At 57.1% G+C, this 22594-nt stretch overlaps 2 protein-coding genes across 2 annotated transcripts; both read right to left on the bottom strand.

Annotated features, from left to right (window-relative positions):
• Positions 1 to 1213: 1213 nt before the first annotated feature.
• Positions 1214 to 11775, bottom strand: SUN2 (Sad1 and UNC84 domain containing 2). Its single transcript, XM_082043043.1, has 18 exons — positions 11684 to 11775; positions 11145 to 11300; positions 10363 to 10535; positions 10078 to 10212; positions 9783 to 9878; positions 9511 to 9604; positions 9227 to 9297; positions 8850 to 8974; positions 8135 to 8365; positions 7975 to 8052; positions 7844 to 7887; positions 7228 to 7393; positions 6915 to 7142; positions 5816 to 5900; positions 5594 to 5709; positions 5244 to 5411; positions 4733 to 4825; positions 1214 to 4624 (listed from the first exon to the last, which is right to left on the bottom strand). The coding sequence occupies exons 2-18, from the start codon at positions 11264 to 11266 to the stop codon at positions 4511 to 4513; spliced, it is 2139 nt and encodes a 712-aa protein (XP_081899169.1). The 5' UTR covers positions 11267 to 11300; positions 11684 to 11775; the 3' UTR covers positions 1214 to 4510.
• Positions 11776 to 13965: 2190 nt separating this feature from the next.
• LOC309449376 (extracellular serine/threonine protein kinase FAM20C-like) lies at positions 13966 to 19091 on the bottom strand (the record flags this gene model as incomplete). Its single annotated transcript, XM_082071450.1, has 10 exons — positions 13966 to 14200; positions 14287 to 14346; positions 14497 to 14578; positions 15226 to 15335; positions 15460 to 15640; positions 15946 to 16061; positions 16244 to 16336; positions 16837 to 16915; positions 17003 to 17178; positions 18613 to 19091. The coding sequence occupies 10 exons, from the start codon at positions 19089 to 19091 to the stop codon at positions 13966 to 13968; spliced, it is 1611 nt and encodes a 536-aa protein (XP_081927576.1).
• Between the last annotated feature and the right edge of the window lie 3503 nt (positions 19092 to 22594).

Here is a 22594-nt window from a genome sequence, read left to right on the forward strand (position 1 = left end):
ATGGTGACAGCAAGGGAGGACATGCCATGTCGCAGGAGAGCTGCCACTGAGCCTCTGCCCAGCCCTGACAGCTTTTACACTGCATAAGACTTAGTGCTTCTTGGTGACGGAGTGTTGGAGAGAGACTGAGACTGCTTGCATGGTGCAAGCTCTGGTGTGTGATGGGTACGTATGTGTGTGTGTGAATAGCTGCTATAGCAAAGCATTTGGGGCCAGCTCCACTGGAGACCCTTTGCTAGAGGACACAGTTTTAGTACAGCACGTCCCCTGCCTGCATGAGCTTGTGCTCCCTGGGCCCTCGCTGTGACTTGCACCTCACCTGTTTCTGCAAATAGAGGGGCTCTCCAGTTCTTGGAATGGGCCTTCTCATGTCTCCTGCATTGGTCTCAGAGGTTCGCGAAGATTCTTCCTGCCCTGTGCAGCCCTTTCACAGGTAAGTGTTGGGCTGGTGGTAGCTACAGCAAAGGCCTTTCTCCTCCTCCTGGAGGTGGCTGGTCCAGGGCCAGCAGAGAACAAGCCTTTCCCTAGGGTGACCTTTTGCAAGGAGCTACGTGGGTCCTCCTCAACATGAGCCTGCCTTCAGCCCATTCTGGTTAAGCAACCACCAGTGTGAGCCCTGAGCCCAAACGAATCCAATTTTCCTTTTTGCAGCCTTTTTTTATGCTCTAGGTTAAGTTCCTCATGCTGAGGACAATTAAGTATTTCCTTTCTACTCGCTCTTATCTGCCTGTTGAGTAATTTACAGCTCTTGTTAAGGAAGAGACAGCAACACACAGCTGCCCTTATTTGTGGTTTGTGTTAAGCCGAACCTCATTTGCCACTCCAGGGCCCAGTTGGGTTCTGCTTATGGCCATGACAAGGTAGAGGGCAGGCTGATAGCCAGGGACAACTTTGAGGTCACTGGAGGACGGACTGAGCACACAGCCTTGGTCTGTCACAGACCTAGACTGCTAAAAGTCATCAAAAATGCAGTATTTTAAATGCCCCAAGAAATTCAAGTTTTTAAGGGGAAGTCATGTTTTCACCATTGCTTTAAGCAGCTTTTGCATCCTCAAGCCTACCTGATGACGAGGTGAAAACTGCTGACCCTAGGTTTAGTATGTCAGGCTGGAAAATAAGGATTTGTGTTCTAGAAGAGCTATAAAAATAGCTCTGTCTACCACCCCTGTATTGTTCCCACCAGCAAACCCCCCTGCAATGCACCCAGAACACAGCAGTTTTGATATAATTTATTTGTCTTGGTCTTTTTTTTTTTCTTGCATAGGCATAAATTACAATCTGTTGATTAAAAAATAAAATGAACAAAACAGTGCAGCATTTGCAACAGGCTACAGCATCAAATACAAACTCGTCTCCTGCCTGTAACCGTCTGTTTCTGCAGGGCTAATTTGTAACACACGTATGGGGCAAACTGACAAGGAGGGAGAATAGAAGAGGGAAATGGAGTAAATAAGGGAAATCTGCTCTGACAGCTGTTTTGCATTTCTCCTGCCTCACCAGCTTCACCTTCTGCATCAGCACTGGGATTAAATATCCCTGGGCGGCGATGCACGGTGCTGAAGCAGCAGTCAAGTGCCCTCTTTTCCTTTGCAGCTTGGGAAAACGCTACAGAACGCTGTGAGCTGCTGCTGGTGTGGGGCAGCTGCCTGGGCCCCTGTGCTTGGGCTGCAGGTACCCTCAGCACGTCCCCCCTGGAGATCCTCCTGCAGTCAGCATGGCAAGGAGGCCTCTAAAACCAGCACTAACCCCTGGAGAAGGGTGTAAACCCCAGGGGTGACCTCTCCTTGGTGGCTCCAGGGGGTTTTACCCTAGAAGAGTGTTATTTTCATCTCTAAAGGACCAGGCCCTATAAAGCCAGACGCTTCCTACAGCAGAACCTGTGGTTAACACCCCCTTGGAAGGAGCAGAGACCCTGCTCCAGCTCCATTCTCTGGAAAAGCGGTTCCCCCTTTTCCCCACTTCTCACCAGCATGCCTGATTTACCGTGAAACTGTTTATTTTTGGGCAAAGACCCAACAGCCCAGCCCAGAGACCAGGGAACCAGAAGGGAGGTAAGAAAAGGGGTTTTCCAGCCTCATGGTTACAGCATTTGCTCCAGGTGCCAGAAGACCCCTAGGGAAAGGGGAGAGCTCCATCTCTGCTTTCTGTTTCTCATTCAATTAAATACAGGAGCTGCTCTGCTGAGCCCAGGACAGGTCTAGGCATTCATAAAGCACAACTCTGTGCATGCAGGGCACTCACAGACATGACTCCAAGGCAAGCAGGCAGCTGCAGACAAGTTTAAAATAACTTTGGCAGCAGATGCCAAGAATTAAGACTATGCTCAATAGAGGAGAGAATTTATCCTCCCTGGATCTGGCTGTGGGTCTGCTTTCTCCCAGCAGCAGGGCCTCCCAGCTCTGCAGGGGGCTGCATGGGGTAATTTTAACTTGTCAGAGATGGGGCTGCACCCTTCAAAGTCACTTCCCTTGCTGGAAGGGAGGAGACCTCTCCAGAAGGGAGACACCACCATCGCACTCAGCCCTTTGGGCTGGCACAGAGGGGTGCAGGGCTTGGCCCTGCTGCCCAACACCCATCAGGGCATGGTGAAGGGAGATGCTTCTTCAGCCCTTTCCCCTCCTCTACACCCCTCACCCTGCAGCACTTCAAACAGAGAAGACCGGAGTAGGGCTGGATTTGGGGTGCTTCCCCAGTGCTTACAGATGATGCCAGCATCAGACAGGGCTGAAACGTTAAACATCAGCCCTTTAGCTTTTCTTTGAACAAAACACAAGACAAATGTGGAGGTTGTAAACACTGTCCAAGAACATAAGCCAAACTCATTGTGTGCTGCAAGCAGCCAGGAGGTGGAGTGGCCAGCTGGCCCTGGTACTCCTCAGCTCAGTGAAGGTCCCTGTGCATCCTTCCTGCGGTCCCCTGCCACAGCTCCCCCATCACATGCAGGGCACAGGCAGGATTTACATGCCCGATGCAGGCAGAACTCCTTGTCCTGCTCCACCACAGCCCTTTGCAGCCAAGGCTGAGCAAACACAGGGAGGAGAAGGCAGGACAGAAAAGGGAGCACTTCCAAAAGAAAGGAGGCCAGCCTGCACCAGCCATCTGCCACAGGGCACCGGGAGGTGACAGAGGCAGCCCCGAGCGCTGCAGGTGGGGGAGGCCCTGCTGCCACCACCCTGAGGTGCAGCAGCACACCTGCACCAGTAACCCCTGTAGACTGCCCCATCTCCCACCCCAGAGACCACCCAGGCACAGAGACAGTCGTGCAGAGCAGCAGCTCCCACTCGCTGTGAACAGTCACTCGTGCACAGGTGCAGCCACACGTTGCAGTCTCGGAGAACATCTCCGGAGCAAGGAGGGCAGCAGTGCCACCAGCACCCTGCCAAGCAGCAGTCCACAGAGGACCTTGTCTCCCAGGTCCAACCACCACGCCACTGACAACCCAAAGCTTGTATTTAGGAGCTCCGCTCATCTCGTTCTAGCTTATCTTACTGTGCATGTGCACTATTCTCCTACTAAACAAAGCTCTAGCCCTCTCTGCATCTAAGCTACTCGCCCAAGCGGCACCACGTAACATTCTCTGGTTAAGTAGAAATCACATGGAAAAAGTATTTTTTTTCCTTTGTTACTACAAAAAAAAAAAAAAAAAATCCTCAACATCTCAACAGGAAAACACCCCCCTCCCCACACCCCAAAAAAACCCCAAAACAAAACAACCCCATCAGAACAAACCCAAAAGGGGAAGCAGGCAACAGTAGCTTTCAATAGCATTGTCAAGCTTAACATGGGTAGGCCAAAGGCATCATCAAGACCCAACACAGCCACCAGCAGAAGGGCCCAAGCGGATGGACAGCAGCACTGGGGCAGGCTCCGTCACCCATGGCTGCTGAATTTCTCCCCTCCTGCTGCCTCAAACTGTTACTTTTATGTTAATACTTCAGTAATACTGTCTTATTTCCCTCCTGCCAACCCAGCATCAAAGGTCTGGAGATCTTTACATCACCAAGGGAGGAGAAATGACCTCATGCATGGAGGGGCGAGACTTCGTGGCCGTGTCGGCTCTCACCTACTCTGGCAGCACCAAGCCGGTCACCACGGTCCCGTACACCGTGTCGCGCTCAAGCCTGCGTGAAGCACATCACAAAACTACATACCCCTTTCCCAAGCCCCGGCCATGCTAGGCACGCCATCAGAGAGGAGCAGGGTAACAGGGACTGGGGGCTGCGCAGACCCAATTAAAAAATTAGCTTAAAAAGTTAAAAATGTCCAATACGCACTGAAAACAAGCCAGGCTGTGCTAGGACCCACGTAGGATGCTCTTGCCTCGCCACCCCGGTCCTTGGAAGAGTGAAAGCCTCGCCCCTTAAACACCAGCTCTTCTTCCCAGAGGGGAGCATCTCCCCAGGGCGGCTGCTGGTACACCCCAGGATTTTTATGTGCGAAGCAGCAAGCCAGACGAATCTCCTCCTGCTCTCAGCCTGGCACCATCCTCATCTCACGTGGGAGCCGGGGATCAGTGCACCGGCTCTCCATGCACGCGGAAGCGGTAGATGCAGGTGTATTCGGGGTGGCCCCAATTGCTCAGCACCCGGAGCTCCACCAGCTGGTACGTGCCTATGGCATCACCCTTGGGGAGAGGAGGAAGAAAAAACCTGAGCTAGCTCTTGAGGGCTCAGAGACCCCAGATGCCTCAATGTCTTCTTGGGGTCAGATGCTCCAAGGGCAAAGCGCTTACCTCCAAGTAAAATGTTTGGATGGGGTTGCCATCATGGTTGTAGGTGAACTGGCCCAGGAGAAGTCCCTCCTCCTCTCCCTCCTCCTTCAAGCCCTATGGGGGAGCAGGGAGGCAGAAAGTGAGAACCAGGATAGTCAGAGAGGGAGAACCAGAGTTGAAGAGGACACCCAGGACAGCAGAGGGAGATGGAGACACAAGCGCACTTTGGCCCCTGCTCCTACTCTTTCAGGCCAAAAGAGACAAATGAGGTCAGGGGCCAGTGGGGAGGGATGAAGGGGGAAAATAGAGAATTATGCCTTTCCCATTGATATTCCCCAAAATCCTTCCCAAAACCCCTCTCCTCTCCTCATACTGCTTCCTCCCCCTCTTCAGGCTAACACCCACCCCCCAGAGGAACCCACAGGTGCATACCAGGTATGGGGCTCACTAGCCCTCCTGTCCTGTGCCCTCCACCACAGCACCCTCCCAACATGTACCCCTTCTCCTCCCGGGTCCGGGTGAGGGCACTCACATAGACAGCGAAGTCCTTGGGGGCGCTGGGGATGGTCCCCTGGGGTGAGAGCGCTTTTGGGATGTGCTCCAATGTCACAGCTGTGGGGCGAATGATGCTGGAGAGGCGGATGACGGCAAAGCCCTGGGACCCGCGAAACGCCCAGCAGTTCCCAGGGTTGACATCTGGCTACGGGCGCAGGAGCGAGACACCAACGTTATCACCGTCAGTACTGCTGTTCTCCCCCCGAACAGCAGCCTGGCTGCTTGCTGGGAGTGACAGCAGGGGCCCAATAAAACCCACCAAACTCACATGAGAACCAGCCTGGACCATCCTCCCCTTCAGTGGGGTCTTGCCCCAAGGGTGCTCACCTGCAGGATGACACGGGGGGACTGCGAGTGGTACCACAGGGGGATGCCGAACAAGCTCAGCAGTGCCGTCCGTGTCTCGTAGGTTTCCGAGCAGCGAGTGTTGATGACGCTGGCCCCTGGCACAGAGAGGGAACGGCAGCTTGTAAGCTGCACACAGCACCCTGCGGTCCCCTCCCCAGGACAGCTGGCTCATCCTGGGCAGCTGAGAGCCCCACCACCTACCTGCTGACTCCAGGGCATAGTCAACCATCCCCACGCGGTCCTCGCTGAAGCGCTTCAGGGCCTGGTCCACGATGAGATGCACTTGCTGCAGTGGGAGCAGAGGGGACAAGAGCAGTGAAGGGCCGGGGCGGGTGTCCTGCCCCCCACCCGCCTGGGAACAGACTTCCCACAAAACAGCTGGGGGATGAATCACGGTGGCAAAAATGAGAGGACACACAATTGGCTGAGAAGCCTTGTTAGAGGTTGCTAAAAATAGCCCAGACGAGAGGAGCTGTGCAACCAAGGGGCAGTACCCAGGCACACTGGCCTTGCCTGTCCCCATCCCGAAAGAGGGCCTGACCCCCTGGGGAGAAGGGGTACCCCCAGCAGGGACTAGACACAACCTGACCTGCCACCCAGTCCTCTCCAGGATCTGCTGGTCCCTCCTGCCCCATCTTGCAGGATCAGTGCGAGGAGAAAACAGAGGGCTGGCCAGAGCATCCCTCTGGAGACAAACCCAGCCCCAGGAGCTGGGACCCTGCAGCACCACTCTAGGTCAAAACTTTGTGGCGTGTGCAGACTGTGGGGACTGCTAATACCAGCCTAATCCCTCCCTCTGCTACCTCCCCAGGGAATTGCCAACAACTCTTTCCAAAGCAAGCAGGCTCATTTTTTCCCTTGGTGTCATCCTGCTGAAATGCTTTGCCCTGAGTGACTCAGTGGCGCTGCTGAGGACAGAGTTAAGCAAAACATTCAGCTCACAGAAACCTTGCTGGCACCTACCCCACCTTCTGGGTGAAAGACGCATGAGCAGAAATTTAGATTTTTAAGCCAACAAGAGCCTCACAGGACTGTGGATGTAACCACTTGCAATCCCTTCCAGGGCAGGGGCGCAGCCCAGGGGAGGCTGGTGGCAGAGAAGAAATGGATGAGTTCCAAGGATGCTCTTGCCAGGTGAGACATCAGCCCAGGATCCATGTCCCAGCTGTAAGGGCTGTCCCCACAGCTCTGCTGTCTGCCAGGCACATGTCACCTGCCCCGTACACACACAATGGGACACACGCCCTGATCCCACACCTGCTGTCACCATCATGTCCCTGGGGCTCATGCCAGCACTCACCTCCTCTGTCACCCCCGTGGCTCCCCCTTGTCGCAGGGCTACTCCGATACCGGCCTGAGCATCCTGTGCTGACAGCCTCCTGTCTTCCAAGACTTTAGCCAGGATCTTGCTCTCCAGGGCCTGGAGCTCTGCTTGCAAGTCTTCCTGCTGGAGAATGAAGCCAGCGGTGCCATCCCGTTGGGACTGCAACAGGAACCGACTGACCCATGTTGGGAACTGTGCTTCCAACTGAAACGATGGGGACAGAGCTCAGTCCTGGGGCAGGGACTCTCATGTCTCCCTCTGCCAAACAGGGTGGGGACCAGGGACTCACATCAGCCCGCACAGCCTTCAGCTGCTCCAGCATCCCCTCCAGGTGCTTCCCCATCACCTCCTGGTCCGACCTGAGGCCCGCCAGCTCCCTCCTCAGTGCCGCCACCTCCTGCTCCAGCTTGCCCACCTCCCGCTGGAAGCTCCCTCGCAGGCTCTCCTGTGCCGAGCTGTGCCGAGAGAAAGGCAACAAAGCCTCACACCACCAGTCCCAGCTCCCTTCTGCAGACTGGGGAAGGAGGTTCATCCCACATCACCTATGCTCAGCCCCATCTCCAGCCCAAAATGGTTTTAATTCCTGCAGCAATGACCTCTTCTACTGCATCCTGTGGGAGATCATGCCCAGCTCACCCCTTGGCTGAAGGGCCACAGCAATGCAAAACAACAGTGGTGATGGTAATTTTCTGCAGCTGCCCTTTGAACCCTTCTGCCAGCCAGGGTGCTTTCTTGCCAAGATATCCACATATCCATCTGTCCTTTCTCCCCCAAGACTGAGCATCTCCACCTCTTTCACCCCAAGCAAACCAGACCTGGAAACCTCTCCCCAAGCCCAGCTGTAGGGATTTCACCCTGCCACTGCCTGTCCCTAACAAAGGCTCTGCCCAGACAGCCAGCATTACCTCTGCCATTCTGAGTTCAGCTCCAGCAACCGTGCCTCCATCTCCTGCCAGGAGAAGGAGAAGGGGTGAGAACTGTGAAGCCAGTAGTGAGGATGTCCTGCCTGGGTACCACTGCATGCTTGTCCCCTTACCTGAGAGGCTTGTGTCATCTTCCCCAGGCGCCCATCTAAATCCCTTTGCACCTGTGCTCGGAGGGTGGCCAGCTCACCCTGTGGGGTGAGGAACAGGGGAGAATGTCAGACCCCAGCCCCACATTTCCCCATCTCCCCGTGTGCCCCCCACACCCCTCACCTGGAGGTGGCTGGTCATGTCACTGCGGAGTTGCTCCTTCAGCCCTGTGTCCCGGCGGCTCACCAGCCCCTCCAGCAGCGCCAGGACGTCCCCAGGGGGTGGCTCTCCCCCTGCCACCACTGCTGCCGCCCCCCGCTGCAGCTCCCACCGCGACACCTCGGCCTCCAGCGCCTCGAAGCGCTTCTCCAGGGCCTGGAAGCGAACCAGGAGCCGGTGCTCACCCCGCAGCCCCTGCAGAGACAAAGGCAGGGTGCAATGCAGCCCCGTGGTGGAGTACAGACCCTCGGGGGGCAGCTGCTCCACAGGGACCCCCGTGAGAGGAGATCCAGGCTACCTGGTCCTCAGAGTCAGTGACATCTTATTAATCTGCTGCATCCCAGGAGAGGGCAGATGTTACCCCTGCTCCATCCCTGGGACACCCTGAGAGCAAGATGGCCACAGCTGAAGAAGCCATTTCCACCAGCTTGGAGCCACCATCTGCCTCATTCTCCACCCCAGCATCTGCTGGTCCCTCCTGCCCCATTTCACAGGATCGATGGGAGCTCCTTCCATCCAAAAAAGGGAGAGCTGGCCAGAGCATCCTTCTGGAGCCAAACCCAGTCAAACTTCCCCATCAGCTGGAAGGTCTCCTTGAGCCATGGACCACGTTGTCCTGGCTCTCCCTGCAAGGCACACACCCAACCTGGGCCACCGCTGCCCCTTCCCCAAGGCTTACCTGGTCCAGCGCAGTCAGGTCCCCTGTCCCAGGCACATCAGAGGAGGAAAGCTTTCCAGCTCCCCACCACGGGAAGGCAGGGAGGTTGAGCGTCGACAGCCCATATGGGTAGAAGTACCAAGCTCCTGGGCACGCAAGGGAATGAGATGGTTAAAATGGCAGGCCAGTAATGGGCTGTAGCAGGGGACAGGGTGGATGTGCAGGGGCTCAGCCACCCGCATGGCTTGGGGTTACCAGGAGGACCTAGTGCTGGGGTGAGGGTGCACCAGGGTACCAGGAATCATGAGCTCAGGGCCATCCTATCCCCCAGGTACATCAGAGGGATGCTCTGTGCTGCCCCAGATCTCAGGGCAACAGATTGAGCTGGGCTGACTTACCATAGGCAGCAGCAGCAAGGAGCAGGAGAAGCAGGAGCAGAAGCAGGGATCTCTTCACCCATGGGTAGCGCCTGGAGATGAAAGAGGTGCCTGAAGGACAGTAGCCACCTTCCCCCACCACAGCACTTCTCTGGATGGGGGCCAGAGGGAAAGCAAAGCCCAGCTGGGCCTTGGCACAAGATGCCCACCCCACGCATGCCAGGGTCTGCAGGGCACCCCCTCTCCGGGGTCCTGCAGGTGTTCCCCACGCCTCCGCCATCCTGCTGTCCCACCACCACACTCACCTGGAGAAGGGGACGCTGCCCAGGCGGGGAGCTGTGCCGGTCAGGCGATGCCAGGCAGCTGCCACCCCTGAGAACAGCCACCCCACGAACCGAACTGCCGGGAGAGAAACTGAGCCTCAGGCAGGGTCCCGCCAGGGATGTCCCCTCTGTCCCTGAGGATTCGCCCACTCCTCCACCCAATCAGGGACCAGCACACACAGCATGTGGGGAGGGGAGATGCCGGTGAGGAAGAAAGGTGCTGCTAGAAACCCCCCACCAGGCCCCCCACTCACCCGGGGAGGTGAACACCTGCCAGAGGAAGGAGCCCACTCGGGAGGCTGCGGTCCTCAGCCCCGACCCGGAGCTACTCTGGCCTGAGTAAAAGTGACCTGGAAAAAAAGAAGTGAGGCATTAAGTCAAAACCAGAGCCTGCGTCCCTGTGCATCACCCAGGGCAAAGGCTGTGCACAGGAGGTGGCGTGCAGGGGGCGCTGGCAGCACCCTGGGCACAGCCAGGCCCTGGGCTGGTCCCCTTAGGGAGACCTCTCCAAGCATCCCTGTCACCATAGAGAGGCTAGTGTGTCCTTACCATTATAGTCATCTTCCGATGAGTACCCAGATGAAGAGGCATAAGTGTCATATGTCTTGCTCTCCAGCAGCCCGTTGATCTTACTGGATTCAGTGTCCCCTGTGCCTCTTCTTCTCCTGCTGGAGAGCTCCCCACCTGCACCCAAAACAGAGAGTCCCCCTGAGAAACCACCTACCACCATCCCCACATGGGGCCAACCCAGTCAGCTGGCTTGGGTGGCTGTCCCGATGCCCCTTTGGTGACCAGGGAGGTCCCCAGATGCCACGAGAGGGAGGGAGGGCTCACCCCAGTACGTGCTGCTGTCCAGGGCATCGTCCAGCATGGAGCTGCCCAGGGCAGCGAGGCCCCGGCTGCCTCCCAGGTAGGACTCGCTCATCATGGACTCGCTGTAGTAGGAGGTTTGGGTGCTGGGGGCAGGAGAGAGGCGCTTGGTGCTGCTCGATTTCCTCCTGATTGTCCTGCCCGGGGTGAGAACGGGCTCATCAGCCATGTGTGCTTACACAGTGGGAGGTGTCACAGTGCACCCACGGGGGAGAAGTGGGGAATTTACCCCAAACCCAAGTCCAGCATCACTTCCTTCTGCCCCACCCCCACCGTACCGGACGGTGACAGGTTTCGGAAGGTGCAACCGCTGCTTTGCAAAAGGCCTTCCCGCCCGTCCCCGGGCAGCTGCCGGCACCGCTTCCGCTCGCACCGCTGCGGTTTTCCGGCCCGGCACTCGCAGCACCTCCCTCCCTCCCTCCCGCCATCGAGCTGGAGGCGGTGGCAGCGGCTGGGAGGGGGCACGGAGCCACCCCGAGCTGCCCGCGGTGGCCTCCTGCGCTGGGGCATGGGGGGCACAGCGGTGCCAGGGGCGGGGAGTACGGGGCTTTTGCCAGAGCGGGGGCACAGCCAGTGCCAAGGTGGCCGGCAGCCATGCCGAAACACAGCAAGCTCGCTGTCATGTTCCCTTCTGCAAGCTGCTTTGATGCCCCACCCCAGGAAAGCGCCTGGTCCTTGGTGTGGGATGGAGCGTCCTGGCCACGTTTGGGAGGAGGTTCCCCCCCCCGCCCCTGCATCCCACTAACCTGCCACTGCTCTCCTTGAAGGGGAGCTGCTGCCCCCCCAGCAGGGAGCTGCTGCTGGTCGTGGCATCGTCGTCCTCAGGGTAATAGCGAGTGGTGACGAGGCGCTGGCTGCGGCGGGACATGGTGGTGACACGGCGGGGGGGTGTCACGGTTCACCTGGGGGGCCCGGGAGAGAGGGAAGTGTCGGCGGCAGGTAACCCACCTGCAGCAGGGGCCCGGCACACACCGAGCCGCCCGCGCAGGCGGCCGGGGGGGTGCCCGTTGCGGCCGGGGGTGCTCCGAGCCCGCCGAAGGGCACCTGCTGCGGGACTGGGCCGGGATGGAGCCGCTGCCCCCACGCCGCCAGCGCGGCCGCCTCCCTTTATAGGGTTAAAAACCTCTTTCCTTTCCTCTCCCACGGGCCACCCACGCCAGCACCCACCCGAGCACGGAGCCGCTGCCCCACCGGACCCCCTGCACGAGCCGGCCCACCCACCCGCAACTCCCCCCCGTCCAACCCCCCCGCAAACCCGCCGTGCCCGCGCCCCACGCAAACCCACCGGCGAACCGCGCAGAGAAGGAGCGAAACCCCCACGGACGCCCCGGGCTGCCGCCGCTCCGCTCCCTTTTGTTTTGCAAGGGAAGGCGGCCGCCACCCCCGCCCCCCCCGTTCCCCCCCCCGCCGCCGCCCCGCCCCGCTGCACCGCGCGCGCGCGCGCCGCCGCCACCGCGAGGGGGCCCCCACCCCCCGTAGGGGTCTCTTCCATACCCCGATTATTATTATTGTTGTTATTATTATTATTACTACTACTACTACTATTACTATTGTAATATTGTTATCATCGTTATTGAAATATTATTGTTATACTTTATTTTATTATTATCATCATAATTTGGAGGGGGCGATGGGGAGGGTGCAGCCCCACCCCCTGGCTGACCATGGGTCACCAAACGCCTCAGCCCCCAGCTGGGCTTCCCCGACCCGTGCCCACCAGGGGCCACAGCCACCCGCACTGCCAGGCAAGGGCAGCCCCCCTAGCAGGTCCCATGGGTGATGCTGGCCCAAAATGGGGGCTCCCAGCTGCAGGGCTGCACCCCAGCACCATTTCGGTTTTGCTGGGGTGGCCGGTTTGCCAGCCCTGGCCGGGTGGGAAACACCCAGCACGCCCAGGCAGCAGCTGCCACAGCCGAATCTGTCCCTGTGGCGCGGGCAGCCCCGCTCGACGCCTGTGTGCCCATGCCGCCTCGACCGGGCAGGCGGGTTCTGCTGCTCCCTGGGCCCATGGCCTCAGACACCCCATTTACATCCCTCTCCCCACCCTGGCTGGGCCGGCTCGGCAGAGGGGTGCGAGCCAAACCTGGCTGCTCCCGTGGGACCTTGAACCTCTGCGGCGGCACAGCCGGGACCTTGTGCAAACTTGCCATGCTGAGAAAACACCCACCCTCCCACGTCCTGATTTCTAAATCTGACGGTGCCTTGGAAAAAGATTTGTCTGAGGGGAGAATCAGCTGCCTGTGTCCGGACATGGTTGTGGGGCCACATCCATGGGGCACAGGGCAGGAAAGGCCCTGCTGGCTTTGAGTACGGCAGAAAAATGCATTTATAGAAAGGGTTACAAAAACACGAAGCTGGCAGAAGGGGAGTAACCTGTTGCAAAACAGCCCTGAAACCTTTTCCTCACCATGCCGGGGTTTGGTGCAAAGCTGGGGCAGCAGCAGGAGGATGTGCTGCCAGCTTTGGGGGGGCCACACTGCAACAAACCCCAATTCAGAGTCCCCATGCCCGTTGTGTAATGCAGACAGATCCTCTTTGTCTTTTTTTTTCTCTCCCTTTGAGCTCATTTTTCATTCCAGCCAAAATCTCCGCCTGGCTTTTCCAGGGCAGCTCCATCTCCCACTGTGCCAGCTGCCCTTTTTCACCCTTTCCTGCGGCTTCCCATCGATCCGCGAGTCATCAGCCCAGCCAGAGGACATCTCTCCTCCCCGCTGGCACCTTTATCTCTGGCCATGCTGATGCCAACCCCATGCACTGCCATGGGGACACTGGTGGTGGCCGTGGCTGTGGCACCTGCCCTGGCTGACGTAAACCTACTGCGGATTAACCCCCCTGGGAGGCTCAGGGGATAAGCTGGGTGCTGAGCCACCAGGCACTAAATAGGGTGCACGGCCCTGGGTCAATCTGTCCCCTCCCAAGAGCCATTTTTTTGGGCAGGGAGGGAGCCAGCGGCAGTTCCCAGGGAAACTGGGGAGGTCCTGGGAGGGGGAAGTGGGGCCAGTCCCCCTTGCTGCACCCCCAGTGCTGCAACAAAGGTGGTGATGCCAGAGCTGTGAGGGTTTTTGGGTGGGTGTGGGAAAAGCGGGGCAGGGATAACTGGCAAGTGTCTGGGAGCTTGTGCCTCAGTTTCCCCACAGCAGCAACGGGGAGCCTCAGCTCTCTTTTTGGGGGTCACCAGGGCATTGCTGTGCTTGGGGTGGGGAGGGCATAAGGAACTTGCCAACTGCTAGAGTTTGGCAGGTCTTGCTGGGGAAAGGCAGGAAAAATCCCTACCCTTTCCTAAAAGGCTTTGGAGGGCTGAAGTGACGCATCCAGGCATGCAAGGACAGGCCAGGGCTGGAAAAACAGCCTGAGTCGGGGAGAACTCAGCTTGCGTCTCCTTCACTAGGTCAACCTTTTTATTTAAATACCCTCCACGTCCCTGCTATCCTTACAGCCTTCTTTCCTGGTGCATGGCGTCGCTGGCTCCAGCACCACTGAAAGCTGATGCTACATGGAGTCAGAGCTCCATGCCGGTCCCCATCAGCATGCCAAAACACCCAATCCAGCAGGGTACCCACCCCCCCATCACACCCGTGACCCCAAGTCATTCACCAGCACCTTGTCCGGCTGGGCTGCCCCGGCCAGGCAGTGTTCCACCACTGCCAGCACCTTCCCCAGGCGGCGGTCCAGTGCCCACAGGTGGGGCTCAGCCAGGACAGGGGCCAGGGGGTCGGTGGCCAGCGCCTCCCGCAGCAGGTCGCTCAGGCGGTAGGGCTGGGTGGCCAGCAGCTGCAGCCGCAGGTAGGTTGACTTCTTGATGCTGCCAAAGATGAGGAGAGAGAGGTCTCAGTCTGGGGTCCCTCTTCCCAATGGCCATCCATGGGAAGGGCGACAGGAGCCCCTTACCTGCAGCACTGCTGGAGGGGGGCCAGGATGGACATTTCATCACGTGAGTGTGTGCCAAAACTGGAGGGGAGAAACCTGCCAGTGAGTGTCAGGGCAGCATCACCCTGCAACTCAGAGCCCAGTGAGGGGCACATTTTGGGCCACAGTTGGCAAGACCCATGGTCTCCCTCCTCCCCTTAGCTGGGATTGTTTTCCCCCATCCTGCTTTACCCGCGGCCATTGTCCAGGTGGAGCAGGAAAGTGTCATTCCCAAATTTCTCGAAGGTCTCATAGTGGTGCCGGTCCATGTTGCCTGTGGTGAGGCAACAAATCAGCTGTTGAGTGGTGGCCCAGGAGGTGCGAATGGGGATGTGGAGCATCCTCCTGGTGCCAGATCGAAAGTGGGAGGCTGGGGACACCTCTAAGGATGGTATGGTGGCCACAGCTGAGGAGGGCACCCAAGCTGCAAGCATGGGGCCTCCAAGTCCCTTCTCACCCCAGCAGCTCCCAAGCCACAGAGGGACAACAGCAGCAAATGGAGCAGAAGTAATGGCAAAGGCATGGCTGTGGTGGCTGGAGATGAGGAGATGGGAAGCTCTCCAAGTCAGAAGAGGGGGGACAGGGCGGAGAAGAAGGAGAGGCCCCAGGGAAGGGAGAGGCAGCATGAGCATCGTCACTGGCCCTTGCTCCACAGGGGCTACACATGGGAGCTTAATGGGAGACGCTTCCCATGCCCAGGGTGTTTAGCTGGGATATCCCCAGCATCTCTCATCCTTCAGCTTCTGCCCAGGATGTGTCAGAACTGCACAGACCTTGGCTTTCATTTTGGGTAAGAGCACAGCTCTCTGCAGCATGAGCAATGGTTTGTACAACAAAAGTTGCAGTGTGTGGTACCACGGGACACAGAGCGCCATCCCAAGGAGCTCATGCAGCCCGTGGTACCAGCACAGCAGGGCTCACCCATAAGGAAATCGAGGACTGTCAAGTCGATGAGGTCAAGCAGGCGATGGCCCCTGTCGTAAGGCGGCGTCTCTCGCACCTGGGCACAGTAGTTGGGGTTGAGCTCCCACCTGTGGGCAGAAGCCAGGGCAAGGGAAGGGGCTGTGAGAGCAGCTGTGGGGCAGTCCCCTCCCATCCCACAGCTCTACTCCCTTACATCCCCATTCCCTTCATGTCCCCCTTGTCCCAGCTCACTCAGCCTTCCTGCTCTTGTGGTAGGAGCGGCGCCAGGGGCTGCGCCAGGAGCGGCGCTTGGCCAACGTCTTGTCGGGCAGCAGGGTGGCCATGGAGCCCTCCAGCTGGTCCGGCTTGCCGCAGAGGGCATGTTCGGTGGAGCAGTAGTAGGAGCACTCCCCGTAGAAGCAGACATTGCCAGCTGCCGTGGGGACAAAGCAAAGGTTGATGAAGAGCTGGAGGGCAGTCAGCCTCATACACCCATGCAAGGTGGTCCGGCAGGCGGGCGATGATGCTTCATGCACCATGGCCACATGCCACCAGGAAAGCAATGGCAAGAAAGGCCTTGAGGAGCAGAGCCCCACATCAGGGGACCTGACAGGAGCTGGAGCAGTCCCGAAAGGGACAGTTTGTCCTGGTGCATGGGGAGCTGGGTCAGGGGCAGACAGCTCCAGGTGAGCTCCATGTGGGTGGCCACAAGAGAGGATGGTCAGCATGAAAGCTCACCTGGGGAGATGAAGAAAGTCTTGGCCAGTTTCTTGTCTGTGGTGATGTCACGAATCTCCTTTGTTATATTGACCAAACGGCCAGAAACTGGGGGGATTCGCCGGAAATCCAGGATCCTGAAACACAGAACTTGGAACCATTTCTTGATGACCTTGTCTGGTTTTCACAGCAAGTTATTAAAACTGCCATGAGGTGGAGGTATCCCTTGCAATGAGGCCAAGCGGAGGGATGAAGGAGCAATTTCTCTGCCACTTCACTGTTGCGGGAGGGCAGAGTTGAATGCAAAGCTGCCGCTCACCTGTCCAGGTGGAAGGCTGCAATCTCTGCATTGTGCCGCTCAAAGTCCGAGAAGTAGAAGAAGTCAGCGGGGGTCTCCTGGTCCCGGGTCTGCCTGGGAGGAGAGGGGTAGGTGGGGGAAATGGCCACAGACAGGGTCAACCTGAGTGCAGGCTTTGCCCCAAACCAGCCCTTGCCTTGTGTCTCCAGTGCCACCAGACATGTGGTCAGACCCAGTCACCTCCAGTTGCTCTAGGCTGGGTGGTGAGGCTCCAAAACCCCAGCCAGGACACCATGCACCCTCTGCTCCCAACCCAAGGGCTGGCAAGCCCTCATGGGCTGGGTGGTCCTGCATGGCCTTCCTGGACTACCTTCTTTCCACCACTGGAGGTCACTACCCCATCACAAGCTGCAGCTATCTTGCCGCAAGCATCACTAGGGAAGGCGAGAGGAAGGGGACCATCCCGATCATCCCCATTTAGGGTGGAGGGTGCCGAAGTGAGGCAGCACATGAAACATTTCACTGTTCCTCCCTCTGTGGTCTTCTCCGGCCGCTCCTCATCACCTAATGGGGCCGTACAGATGGGATATGGGGTTGTCCCCATCTCTACTCACTTCATGGGCTTGAAGAGGGCCTGGCCGTAATTTGGGAACGTCATGATGAGTTTGAGCTGGGTCCCACCAGTCTTCTGGACTGAAAGGGGGCACAAGGGCATGAGGAAGGCATGCAACAGGCAGCAGGACAGAGGTACGGGCAAGGGTGCAGGCAGGGAGGTGGTACCTGAGCTGACAATCCTCTGTGTGGCCAAGTCCCGGAGGAGGATGGGCATCAGGGGGTCCTGGCGGGGGTACAGCTCATAGCGGTTGATGCCGACGTGGAATTTAAGCCAGGCAGGGTAGGTGTCATAGGCCGTCTTCCCTGTCGGGAGGAGCGTCTCGGCTTTACTGCTGCTGACCCTGCAGCCCAACAGCCACCACCACCCCAACAACAATGACAGGTTTAGTTGGGATGGGACTGGTCCCACATCCCCAGGCCCTTCCCAGGAGCTGGCACATGGTGGGTGAGGCTGGGGGAAGGCCCAACTCAAGCCCTGGTTGGTGGCAAAAGCCCCTGCCCCATGTGCCTTTCTTGGGGCTGCTGGCACCTGGGCAGATCCCACTCATGGCTGGGGAGACGTGCTGGCATGGCTGGAGGAGGCTCGTGGCTTCCCTTGCAACCCCCACAGAAAAGCCCCAGGCTGATCTTCCTCCTCTCATCTGTGCCTTTTTCTTCCCTGCTGGAGCAGCTCATCTTGTTGTATTTCCCTAAGGGATTAGCTGCCAGTAATACCACTGGCTATACCCCCACCGTGTGCTTGCTGGGGCCACACTTGTCCGTAAAACAGGGGTGGAGTGGGGGCTTCCCAGCCATCCCTAGCACTGACCTGAACTCCTACCCTCAATGTCCAGTTCCCCTTAGATGGTTTTGTCACACACTATCCCTGTCTTGGTGCCTCTTGCAAACTTGCGGTTTGCTGGCATTCAAGGGGGGTTCCTGGGGGTATCTGCCCCGCTCTGCAGCAGCTCCTACCGTTTCTGCCATGAGACAGTCCAGCTCGGGGTGTCTGTAACACAAATCCATGCCTCTCTCTCTAGAAAAATGCAAACTGTGCCCCAATTTCATCAAACCAGACCCATCTCACATGGTTATCTGTAGGTGATGTGGTCCTCAGAGCCAAGGCAAGTGCCCATTTGTCAAAACCAGCTCTTAAATCAGCTTTTATTCTGTACCATTTTTAGCAGTCACCACATTTGGAAGGTGTGCTTTCCATAAGGAAGCTGCTACGTGTTATTGACGCTGGAGCTTTTAATATCTTCCCTCCTAATTAGAGGTTAGTAGACCAGTGATAAAAATAGGCTGTCGGCAGCAGTGAGTTCACCATACGGCCAAGCCTAAAGAGGTCAGGCGGTGTCCTGCGAAATGCAGGACGGTAATGGTTTCATGGTTAGAGCTAAGCTAGACCTCCAGCATTTTGAGAGAAGAGATAAAACTGGTTATAGATCTGGAGTGGGGACTTCCTCATATGTATATCTAGAGAGATCAAAGGCTAGAGTCTACATTGGGGAAGGAAAAGAGATGAGGAGATGACCTAAAACATATCCTACAGAGTACTATGAATAAATCAAGAGTCTCCTTCAGCTTTGTCATGTTCTACAGGTTCCCAGGTAGCAGCCCAGAAATTCAGGGCTAAGGGAGGATTTGAGGCACAAGTAGAGCACCTGCAGCAATTCAGGCTCCTCTGAGGTGCGATGCTGGTCTGCACAGGGAAACAATGTGTTTGGTCCCTGCAACTTGTCCCCTCAAACCCACATATCCCCCAAAAGCAAGCCAGGGCTGAGTTTGCTGCTCACCATTCGTCACTCCCGCTGCTGTGCAGGCTGAATTTCTCCATGGGGTTGACAACAAACAACTTGTCTTTCTCTGTCACTTCTGGGATCGGGATGTTGTAAAGAGGATGCTTGAAGAGCGATGCCAGCTTTGATCCCTTAGTCTTTCCCAGACTTCCATCTCCGTGCTGGAGCTGGGCCCCCAGCTCTCCATCCTTTGCTTGTGGCCCTGCTCCCTGCAGCTGGGAGCTTTTCTCCAAGGAGCTGTTGCTACCACTGAAATCCTGAAGGATTCTCAGGCTCAGCTTTTTGCAGCCAGCAAGCACAGAGCTGCCTGATGGGATCTCTGAGCCTTTCGCTGCTTTTGCATCACAGCCACAGGGTCTGCGGGCTGTGGGGAGAGACAGATCCATCGCCAGGTGCATCAGGAGGGCCAGGAGCAGGAGAAAGAGGAGGCCGTCTTTAAATTTCCTTTGGAAAAGTGTTTTCAGCCGGCACCGCATTCTTCCTCACTTGAGATGCTCAGCAAGGGGTTGACACCCTTGCGGGGCTAAAAGAGAGTTGATGCGGCTGTGGTCCCCTCTCTCCTCCGTGGAAAAATAGGAGCGAAGGGTCCTGAACTTAGAGCATCGCAGCAAAAAAAGCAACTGGTGCAAAGGAAAAGCCAGGGGAAGAAAGATCTGTCACCTTGTGGGGTGATGCTGCTGGGCTGGCAGTGGGATGGAGCGGGAGCTTTTGGTGGGGTTTATCAGCGCTGATAACGGGTGAGCTGTCACCCCCAAGGTTAGAGTGAACAGGGCAAGTTCCAAACCAATAGCTGCAGGGCTGGCTCAGGGACAGTGATGGCCAAAGATAACCCATGTACTGTCCCATCCCTCCATGCTGTCACCTGCATGGGGCTGCAGAACATTTTGGGGTCTGCAGGGCATTACAGTGGTTCTTCCTCTCTTCAGCACCCACCCTGCTCAGCACTACACAGGCCCATTACCTGTGTTCATCATATCCACACACTCATAATCCCAGAGAGTTTTCTTGCTGCTGCTCAGCCAGAGCAATTTTATCATCCTCCCTATATATCCAAGGTCGTTTGTGCACACCCCATTTGAAAACCCACTCGAATTAGGCAAAATGAAGGGGATGTGAGCAGCAGCATCAGTGGGAGCAGTGTAGGGAAGGGCTGCCAGGGGCAGGCATGCTGCCAGGGCCTCTGAAGCAGGCAGGGAAGCTGGGCAAGCGGGAGCTGAGATGCTGCCTGCTGCCTCAGGCATCAGCACAGAGGGGCAGCAGGACTCACTGAGCACTGGGAGGACCAGCAGCTTGTAGTAGGGAAGGGCAGGAGGTCCCTTCCAACCCAAACTATCCTATGATTCTATGATTTTTCAAGAAATTAACTTTTCCGGTGGCAGCCAGGGTTACAGAGCTGGACAGCCTGGGCAAAAACTGTTTCTGACTTGTGAGGAGGAAACTTTGGATTTGTTGAGGGGCAGAGAAGCACGGGACCACCTGCAACCAACAGAGCACTCAGACAAGCACGGGGCGCTTGGGCACAGAGTCCAGAGTGATGTTTTTCATCTTTTTTATTTCCCAAAGGATGCAAATGGCACGTGAAATCCCATACATCAGGCAGTCCTTCCTCACTGCGTGATGTACCAGCAGCCAGCTGGGACATTCTCACTCCAGGCCAGGGAGGGGAAGGTGAGCTGCAGGCCGGGGGGGTATGCTGGAGACCACCCTCCTTTGCTGCCATTCATGCACCACCCTCTCCACACCAGCCCGTGCTGGCTCTGTTTTTGTCAGGTTCAGTCCCCTCCTGGGTGGTAGAACACGGTGTTCCTTCCCGGTGTTCTCAGCTCCATGTCCCACGACGCAACAGTTGCCTGGAAACTGCCTCCGGCTGACACCATCAGCCGTCCCAGATTCAGCCAGCCCCGCGTTCCCTTCCCCGTGCCTTGCACTAACAAGATGGCCGAGGGGAACCAGGCCTGTGGGGAGGAGGAGGAGGAGGTGAGCTTTCCAGCCCGGCTGGCAAGCTCCAAGCCCTGCAGAAGGAGCTGGAGGGGAGCAGATGGCTTCCCCGGGGAAGGGAACGCGGCGTCTTGCTCTGGGAGGTTTGCCGTATCCAGTCCGGACGTATGGTTTGGAAAGGCATCTTAGGAGGGGTTGTAGCTGGAACATGGGATCATTAGGTCATTTCTTAGCAAAAAGAAACAAAACCCATGTGCTAATAGTTTGCATCAAAGGAGCTGGGCTCGGCTCCTGGAACATAGCCACTGATTTCTTTATTACAGAGCCAGCCCTGAGAGACTGAGGGGAGAAGCAGACCCCCCTCCTTCAAATGCCCCAAACCAGCTCCAGACTGGACGGGGGGGGGGGGGATAGAAACCCCCCTCCCATGTCCTAGAGCAGCACAGGGACACTACGGGCTGAAATTGCCCTTCTGACCAGGAGTTCCACCCCTGGGGTAGGGGAGTTCACAGTCCCCCCAGCCCGATTTAGCACCCCCTCAGAAAGCAGAGGCAGGGGGATTAGGTGGGGCACTTGCCACCCTTAGCTCTTCAATGCCGGCACTAAATATTAACCAAAAGATTTTTCAGAGATTCAGACACAAGCCCACAGCAACAGGGAAGAGCTGGAGAGCTTCAAAGCCTGCCTTGCCGGCCTGACAGCGTGTCCATGTACCTGTTGCCATGACATCATCACAGAGAAGCGGTTGAGTTTGCATCTCTTTCTTCCCATCTCTACCCCAACCCCAGCTCTGCCTCCATCTCCCCAGTGCCTTCCCCCCTTCCCAGCAGGTTCCAGTCACCCTTGGGGTGGAGGAGGAGCTGCACATCTGAGGACATTTCCACCGCTGGCATAAGTCCGGGCTCCCTGGCAGCCGATAATGATGTTGTCCATCTCCCCTCGGTGGGGAGGGATGAAGTCATGAAGCACAGCCCTCTGAGCTGCTATCACAGCTTCCTGGGACGGGCAGATAAGGAAGGGTCATTTCGGCTGGCATTGATGCATCACCCTGTGTTTTTCATCTCCTTTGCTACATCTGACTCAGCCTGACGCTTTGATGGATAACGGCAGCAATATGCAGGGGGCAAGGAATGAGAGGGAGAAGAGAATACAATCGCGAGCCACCTGTTGTCAACTTCCCCAGCTTTCCGCTGAAAATTTGTATGGTAAAAACCTCCAGCAAGAGACTGCAGTTTTATAGTCAAAAGCAGATAGGCCCTGGAAGCTCCAAAACATCAATCACAGAGGGGTCTTTTTTCGGGAAAACACAGGACAAGGGTCCATACCATCTTGGGCTGCATCAAAAGGAGCGCAGCCAGCGGGGCAAGGGAGGTGATTCTGCCCCTCTATTTCACTCTGGTGAGACCCCACCTGGAATCTTGTGTCCAGCTCTGGGGTCCCCAGTACAGGAAAGGCATGGACCTGTTGGAGAAGGGCCAGAGGAGGCCACAAAAATGATCAGAGGGCTGGAACAGCTCTGCTATGAGGACAGGCTGAGAGAGCTGGGGTTGTTCGTCCTGGAGAAGGCTCCAGGGAGACCTCATTGTGGCTTTTCAGTACTTAAAAGGGGCCTGTAAGAAAGAGGAGGACAGACTTTTTAGCAGGGCCTGTTACGTTAAGACAAGGGGTCATGATTTTAAACTAGAAGAGGGGAGATTCAGGCTGGACATGAGGAAGAAATTTTTTACAATGAGGGTGGTGAAACACTGTCCCAGGTTACCCAGAAAGGTGGTAGATGCCCCATCCCTGGAAACATTCAAGGCCAGGCTGGATGGGGCTCTGAGCAAGCTGATCTATTTGAAGATGTCCCTGCTCATTGCAGGGGGTTGGACTAGATGAGCTTTGAAGGTCCCTTCCAACCCAAACTATTTTATGATCTCTGATCCATTAATTGTGCTCACCTGAAAATTACACACATGTGCAAAAACATGCCAGTTCCACAGCAAAAAGAGAGTGAAAATCTTCCTTCTAACACATATAGGCCACCGCAGCATGGCTCAAC

Source organism: Streptopelia decaocto, assembly GCF_964273445.1.
Source record: "Streptopelia decaocto genome assembly, chromosome: 1".
Lineage (NCBI taxonomy): Eukaryota > Metazoa > Chordata > Aves > Columbiformes > Columbidae > Streptopelia > Streptopelia decaocto.

Bases quoted from the DNA above. Each gene is read 5' to 3' on its own strand.
- SUN2 (XM_082043043.1), bottom strand. From the start codon at position 11,266: ATGTCCCGCCGCAGCCAGCGCCTCGTCACCACTCGCTATTACCCTGAG. The intron at 8,975-9,226 runs GTAAGTCAGCCC...TTGCGTGCCCAG, and splicing joins CCTTGCTGCTGCTGCCTATG to GAGCTTGGTACTTCTACCCA. The intron at 5,412-5,593 runs GTGAGCACCCTT...CTGCGCCCGTAG, and splicing joins CCCCCCGTGTCATCCTGCAG to CCAGATGTCAACCCTGGGAA.